At 37.5% G+C, this 7,803-nt stretch overlaps 1 protein-coding gene across 1 annotated transcript in view; it reads right to left on the bottom strand.

The window, feature by feature from the left end:
* Positions 1-7,219, bottom strand: part of METTL4 (methyltransferase like 4) — a gene marked incomplete at its 5' end in the record, with an annotated part of 8,991 nt that extends 1,772 nt beyond the window's left edge. Inside the window, 4 exons of the mRNA XM_009081610.1 lie at positions 4,313-4,401; positions 5,045-5,151; positions 5,367-5,541; positions 7,150-7,219. Of these exons, the coding sequence (XP_009079858.1) occupies positions 4,313-4,401; positions 5,045-5,151; positions 5,367-5,541; positions 7,150-7,219 (441 nt within the window). The remainder of the gene's footprint in view (positions 1-4,312; positions 4,402-5,044; positions 5,152-5,366; positions 5,542-7,149) is intronic.
* Positions 7,220-7,803: the final 584 nt, after the last annotated feature.

Here is a 7,803-nt window from a genome sequence, read left to right as displayed (position 1 = left end):
TCTTATTCCAAAAACCTGCTTCTTTTAGAGGCAAGATAAAATGTTTGAACTAATCTAACATTTGCAAAGAAGAGTCTGGAAAGCTAAGAGGAAAATGTGCATTCTGACAGAAAACTTGCTGCACTGTTTGGTGCCATGGGAGTTCATCTAATTAGACACCACTTATGAGTAGCTGCTTTTATGTCATTTTGCAAACCCACCATAATAAAACAAAGTGGTAACATTTATTGTTCTTTTTCCATGCTCCATTTAGATACGGATTTCTTGTGCATAATTTGCTGACAACATGATCAGAGGGCTAAAGCACTTCTCCTACAAGGACAAGCTGAGAGAGTTGGGGTTGTTCATCCTGGAGAAAGCTCCAGAGAGACCTTATTGTAGCCTTTCAATACTTAAGGGGAGGTCTATAAGAAATATGGGGACAAACTTCATAGCAGGGCCTGAAGCAATAGGACGAGGGGCAATAGTTTTAAACTAACGGAAGACTGATTGAGACTAGATACAAGGAAGAAATTGTTTACAATGAGGGTGCTGAAACACTGGAACAGGCTGCCCAGAGAGGTGGCAGATCTTAAAATGCATAGATTTAAAATATCATCACAGCACTAAGTCCAGTAATCAAAAGCTCAAAAAAATTTTAATAAGTACCAAAAACTTCCATGCCTAAGAGAACAGATTTGAAAAGCACACTTTGGAGATTCTGCCAGCCTCGAAGACTGGTTCACCAGAAAGCAAAAAAGAGGTAGCCAAAAACCTGATCAGTTCAGCAGAAGCAGGAAGCATTTGTCTTTCCATCAATTTGGTTATGGGATTTTAAAAAAAAGTCCCAGGAATCTCCTCTTCTCTTTCTGCCAGATAGAGAAACTCTCTTTCAAGTAGAGAGGTTTTTTTAAAAACAGAGACATTACCTATAATTCAAGATCATATTATAGCATTATTTTTCATAGCTAGGTTGTAGGCATTTACATAATCACATCAGGCAGTAAGCTGCACTGCAATGAAAATTACCATTATCAAGAGGGCTGCAATTTGTTGGCTTAAAATCTCAATTGCATTGGTTTCCTTAAAATGGGAAAAGTCAGTGTTCAAGTTACAAATTACAGCTTCTTTGTCAGGCTTTTATATCACCAGAAGACTATCATAACGCACATAGATCTGACTTGCAGCCCTTAAGCAAACACTGGAGTTTTTTTCCTCTGAAAACAGGTTAGAGGAGCTACAGTAGAAAGATTAAGTTTTTCTACCATAGGAATATAGATTGAAAAACAAAACCCACCACACAATTACTTCTATCCATTTACAGATACCACTGACAAGAAACAGCTTAAATAAACAGTAAACATTTTTCTTTATGCATTCCCGAAATGGCATAAAAGCAGCTACTCATAAGTGGTGTCTAATTAGATGAACTTTCAGGTGTCATAAACACTATGACAGCAACTCAGGCACTTATACGTGGGCATCTAATGCTCGAGGACACACAAAGCTAGCACACAGCTGGCTGGTAGACACAACACCAGTCTTCCAGAAAACCCACTTCCAAAGCACAGTCTAGAGGTCAGATAGGAAGTCTGCCACACTTGCTTACTCTTCACCCTGAACACGGATTGAAGGTGCATGCTGCTAGAAATGTTTAAATAAGATGAGAGAGGAATTATTTCTGAAACAAGCAACAGTTTTCTCTTATCTTTTGAGCTTCCATTGCCTAAAAAACAAGTTCTGCATTGATAAATCGGACACAAGGTGAAAATGAGCCATGCAAAGCACAAAGCACAGGGTGGATCACATTTTAGAACAACCTTTCAAAGGAGTTTGTAATGTAGAGGCCCTTATTGCCCAGATTTGTCTAATCCCTGAATGGAGTAGGACCAGAAAAAGATCTGAAACACAGCACAAAGATAGCTTTACTTCTTTTTACTTCCAAGAAAACTTTTGCAATATGGCCCAACAAGACAGGGTTGCTACAGGAGCAGGGAGTTCCCATGATTTCCCATTGCATTCTCTTGCTGGGGACATGCAAAGCAGATAGAACATAGCCAAGAAGTAATTGCAGTGGTTTTTCACATACTCCTACATGACAATATTATTTCCTGACAATAAATGTACATACTTAAAAACTAAAGGAGAAATGGCTATAACAAGAACCTTATAAAACAGGAAAAGTTAAGTTAAAAAGGTGATGTGAAGTAATACAGAATTTCATATATGTGTGTAACAGAATGTCTTCTAAGAGCAACACTGAATTGCATTAGGAAGAAAACCTGCTGTTATTTGAATCAAAACCTGGAGTAATAAAATTTGATTTTAACACATTTGCATAAAGGAGCTTAAATACATTTACAATGACATAATAAAGCTCTAAGCATTGAACACAGCACATGCATCACCAAAAACCCCTACAGTTGCAATTTCACGGTTAAACGCACGGTAGGAACCTGAACATCTCTTCTTGATGGCTTTAATTTACATCTTTCTCTTCCCCCAGAGAGATGAACTCTTATAATCAGTCATGAAGTGGCTACATATGTACCAACATACAACATTTATTACAGTAATAAGAAACAAAGTGCCAGACAGCATCAGAAAATACTAATATTTTTGTCTTTGTTACTACTTAAACAAAGCATAAAGAATGCATGTGACTCATCAAGTGTCCTTCTCTCCCTTTGCCAAATCTCTGCTTCTATAAAAATTCCTTCTGAACACCCCTCTAGGACGTAGCTCAGCTGCTCTCTACTGGCCACTTGAGAACACTGTCTGGTCAAGAAAATGATGGCCTTGTAAAGCACTGAAGTCAAAGCATCAGCAATTAGCTCTTGCCTTATGGCTTACTTTTTCATTCCACAACCATGTTCTGAATAAAGTGGCCAAAAAAAATGTAGGATACACATGGATTTCTATAAAAACCTTGTAAAGCACTGATATTGCTCCACAGCAAATTCATTTTTTCAAATAGAAATGTAAATGCTGCACAATGGGAACAAATCCCAACATCTCAAGTAAAGACTAGAGAAATACACACAAAAATTAGCACAAACAGTTGCTTTCCAAATCGATTCAGTTTCACCGCTTTTGAAGGATTCCCCAGGACATTTCTAGATTCTGCCTTACAAAAGAATTATCCCGATGACCATTCTGGCACTAGAATTTTCTATAATACATACGAACTGATCTGTTTTGCACCCTTGGATACATCACAAGTTTCCTATTTATGTCCGAGTGTGTTGCTAAGTATTGGTTTGTTGAAGAAGCCCTGTCTGGCTGCTTCACAAATCACCATCCATTAGCTTTAATCAACACACATACTTCCTGCTGTAGCCCTAGTTCTTAAAGATGTGACTTCAGAATGGCAAAAAATCCTCCTAGAAAGGAGAGCATGTCAGTGAAGCAAACTGACACCTGTTCTCTCCAACAGCATCAAACATTTCTTCTACCTGCCTTTTCTGATGTGATTGCACATAGCACCATGTGCACCTGGAATATCTGCAGATTCATCATGAGCTCTCCCCTTGGGAGAAGATGAAACCATTTCTTACCACAGCATTGGAAGGTTCTAAGGTGCTATAATGATGAAAGAAGTACAACTCCCTATTGACAAATTAGTCAGTGCTCCAGACCAGTGTGCAAAAGATAACAACATGTCACACAGAAATCTTCAAACTCTTTGGATTAACCTCTGAAAAGTCGGATTTATACCCATGCTAACAGGCTGGCTGGAGTTACTGCATCAATTGCAGTAAATTGAATACAGCTCCTCAGAAACAAGCAGGGCATGCCTTATTTGTGCCTATTATTAGCAGTCTCAAAATGATTAAGTTTTTGGATTTAAAGGCATAACTGTACTACAAGCATATAAGCAATTCATGTAGAAATGAAAACATTTCTTTCAGGATGACAAAATAAGGAGGTTTCTGCATTTATTAACTAAGTAGAAGATAGCCTATTTTATACATTCCCAAAGTTCTCTCCCCACAAGGTATTTCAGGTTACTTCTTGTAACTTCCTATGTGCAGGACCTGTAAGCAGTTCCTGCAGTAATTTAGAAGATAAATTTTCAAAAATGCAACTCTTTTTTAACATGACTACTTAAAATATTCACACATCAATGCCTGATGTTCTGCTTTTCATGTTCATTTTTAGAGACCGATACTTAGGTTCCTCATGAAATTTCTGGAAATACTGAGGAACCACAAGTTCTGTTGAGCAAAGTCCCTTGGCATATGGGAAATTAAGACACTTCCAGGTACATCCTAGAATGACACATCCAAGTCCACTGCCCTATAGAAACATTATACAACAAAACAACACATACCAGTAAGAGGAGGTTTATGTGAATGCAGACTGCAAGGTATGCTGACAATTAGCTTATGCTCTGGAATTGGAACTACATCTTCAGATTTCCTGTCACAAAAATCAGAACAAGAAAAGAAATATGAGGATGAATGCTACCCAATGTGATGCTGCAGCTCTCACAGAGCTAATTCAGATGGGAACTAGCACACAGAATGTTCATTCACAGTCAAACTTCAGGAAGTCCAAGGGAAGTTAAATGTTGGCTCATATATATATCTATATACACATAATATATAAAAGGACAGTTTATGAAATCACTGAGGCTTTGGACAAAATGTGGTCAACAATAACCATACAAAGCCATTCAGAACAAACAAGATAGTCCTGTATGTTTTCATGTGCAGGAAAACAGCAGCATCCCCAAAATGGCATCAGCTTGTGCTGAGGACTCACGGTTGAAGAGCACCTGTCAGCAAAGGAAGCCCTGTCCACAAGGCTTTTGTCCAAGTCACTTCCCCAACACAGAGAGATATAAGGAACAGACAAAGGCTCCCATTCTTTAATCTCACCAAGGCACCCCCTTAACCCAAAGCTAATAAGGCTATCTTTAGGTTCACAAATAGCCAAAAGATGATGCCAAGAGGTTTTGGGACATTATATTGTATTACGAATAAGTGATATATTCAAATGGAATCAGACCAGACATGACACAGCCTCAAAAATTACATTTACCATAAATATCTTGACATACCTTAAACCTTCCTTTACATCTCTTTGAACTCTTCCCAATACAAGAACTTCATAGGGTTTTTTGTGCAAAGAATCCAAAGGCAATACAAATTCTCCAGCTCTAGTAATCTGACACAAAAAGAGTTCAAAATACACTGTGAAAGATTTTAACATCCATTTTTCCCCAAGACTTTTTTTTTTATAAAAAGAAAGATACTGATGATACCATACCTTTCAAATACAGAAGCACATGGTAGTAAATATATAAATTATAAGCATATAAAGTGTCACAGTGCAAGGCTTCTCAGTCACCAAGAAAGCAACAAAACTAATTGAGAACTTACTTTTACCCAGTGCCACTCAGCAAGTGTTTTCACCGACCAATGAGGATAAAGTTCATCCTTAACAAAATGTAAGTGCTTCTGTCTATTAGTCACCCATGTGACCACAAGACAGTTGGGAGCAGCAAGTGCTGGCACAGGAATCTGTTTAATTTGCCATGAAGACAAGTGGTTGTACCTATATGCCAATACAGAGAGAAAGCAAGTTAGCACACACCAAAAAGAAAAACTGCAAAGCAACACAAATGGATAAAGAAATTACACAGACAAGATGTTTCAACAATTACCTCCTGACAACCCGGGTCATAAAAACAGTTCAAGACTGACACCCAGTGGCCAAATCTGACGGATTTGATATAAAATCATTATTGATTGTACTTAAGTTTTACTGAGCAGAATCTTTATGTATTTCCACTATTCCCCCAAATAAAGCATTATGAGTCGTGACTCTGAAGAAGTCTAAAAGCCCACATCTAATTTAAGAACTATCATGTGTAATTAGATATTCTCATCTTTATGCCAGAACAAAGATATTTAGTGAAAAGTAGCTTCTTAGGCAATATAATATTATTTGCTTCTCATAATAAGCTCTCTTTGAATGAAATTGAGAAGTGAGTCACTTGCAAGTGCAAGGGCAACACTAATTTGACTGGCAAGTTAACAGGTCATGGAAGAGTAATCATTTCTCCAATTATTTGCAGAAGTTTTTTGGTGTTTTTTTTAAAATTACAGGTCATGGTAAAAGTTCTCCGGGTTGTTCAAAACCGTTCTGCACTTTCCTGAGCTACTTGTATCCTGCATCAGTGAATGCAGTATTCTTTCTAGATTCTGTTCTACCATTTTTCTCATGACGCTATTCTACAGTATTAGTGAGTTGCAATTCGTGGAATCTACACACTGCAGCATCAAAAATATTGGCACACTGCCTACTGGAAATCAACAGCCACCATGTGGGCACCCTGGGACACTGTACAATGCAACAGTGAGAAACAGTAAACAAGGATAAAATCCAAAATACCTCCGGGACTAGACTGTCCAGAGAAAAAAGATTCACCCAGATGTGAAATGCTTAACAACAAACAGCTGTTAACAAGGTAACTAAAAGCAATGATAGCTCCTCCACCTTTTGCCTTTATTTTGTAAGGGAGAGAGGATCTTGCTGGCTAATTTATCTTTGTGAATAACTACAGTTTTCCTCTGAGTACCTTACATAGTCAAGAAAGACATTTGAGTAAGTTAATCCCGGAGTTTCCAGAGGTTTCTGTAGGGATTTCAAAGTAAAGCCTACTAATCAGACTCTGCATCCTCAAACTATGTCTTCATAACAAGTTTCAAAAACTACAGTAAACATTATTCTAGAAAGTTGCAAGGCTGTAGTTCCTGTCTGTCCTTCTTTCACATGGATACCATTCCATGATAATAAGAGGGCTCCACTGGCATAAGTCTGATGTTACTCAGGGGTGAAGGAAGCCCATATGAATTTAAGTTAATGACTTCACAAACTACAGTCCTCAAAAAGTTCCTATTGCACTTAAGCATTTTACTGCTGCATTATCATTCTTTTACCCATTTGACTGAAGCTCAAGCTACAGCTCAAATTGAAATGAGAACACCAGCATTCCATAGACTTGAAGGTAGGCATGTGCCAAAATATTTGCTACTTTAAGCTCTTTAAGCTACAGTCTCACAGTTATATCGGTCTTGGATTGCATCAATATATTAAAATGTTAATTACTCTTTATAAGTTAGGATGACAAAGTTGGTTTGATTTTACTACAACATGTACCTGTTACTCCTTTTAACAGACTTGTTCTCCCATGGTGGATCAATCACAATTACATCATATTTTTTCTTGTCTGGCAAGTGAAATTAAAAAGAAAAAAAAAATTCAGTCAATTAGCTTTAAAAAAAATAATCTAAGAGTTAAAACTGATATACAGCAAAACCACAACTTTCTTCTGGTTTTTTTTACCAAACAAGAAGTTAAAAGACTTCTGTAATGCTTGTTTTAATGCAGATAATCATATCCTTCAGAGATGTTTAGGCTGATTGCCAAAGGAAAGGACTTCTATGTGATCTGTGTCAGATTCCTCCAAGAATTTTTGAATGCCTTGAGGACTTTCAGAAAAAAAGATTATAGCAGAGTGCAAGTCTCAAAAATGAAAATTTCTCCCAGTTTCCCAACAGAAGTTATGTAATAAGGCATCCAACTGAGGGAAAAGCTGCTGCTCTGAATGCAAGATACCTGTCCTGTTTGATCTTTCAGCATGTCAGAGGTTCATGCCAGGCCCGGAAAAATGTGTTTTGCACTACTGGAAACAGAGACAAATAGCTAGACCCAGTGTATAAAATGGGAATTAATGAACAAAAGGAAGAGAATTGGAAGAGCTTTCATGGGAGAAACTGGGTTTACTTTAGCTGGAAGACAGAAGATACAGGA

This window comes from Acanthisitta chloris, unplaced genomic scaffold (assembly GCF_000695815.1).
Source record: "Acanthisitta chloris isolate BGI_N310 unplaced genomic scaffold, ASM69581v1 scaffold12859, whole genome shotgun sequence".
Classification (NCBI taxonomy): Eukaryota; Metazoa; Chordata; class Aves; order Passeriformes; family Acanthisittidae; genus Acanthisitta; species Acanthisitta chloris.
This window is presented reverse-complemented; position numbering and strand designations above follow the sequence as displayed.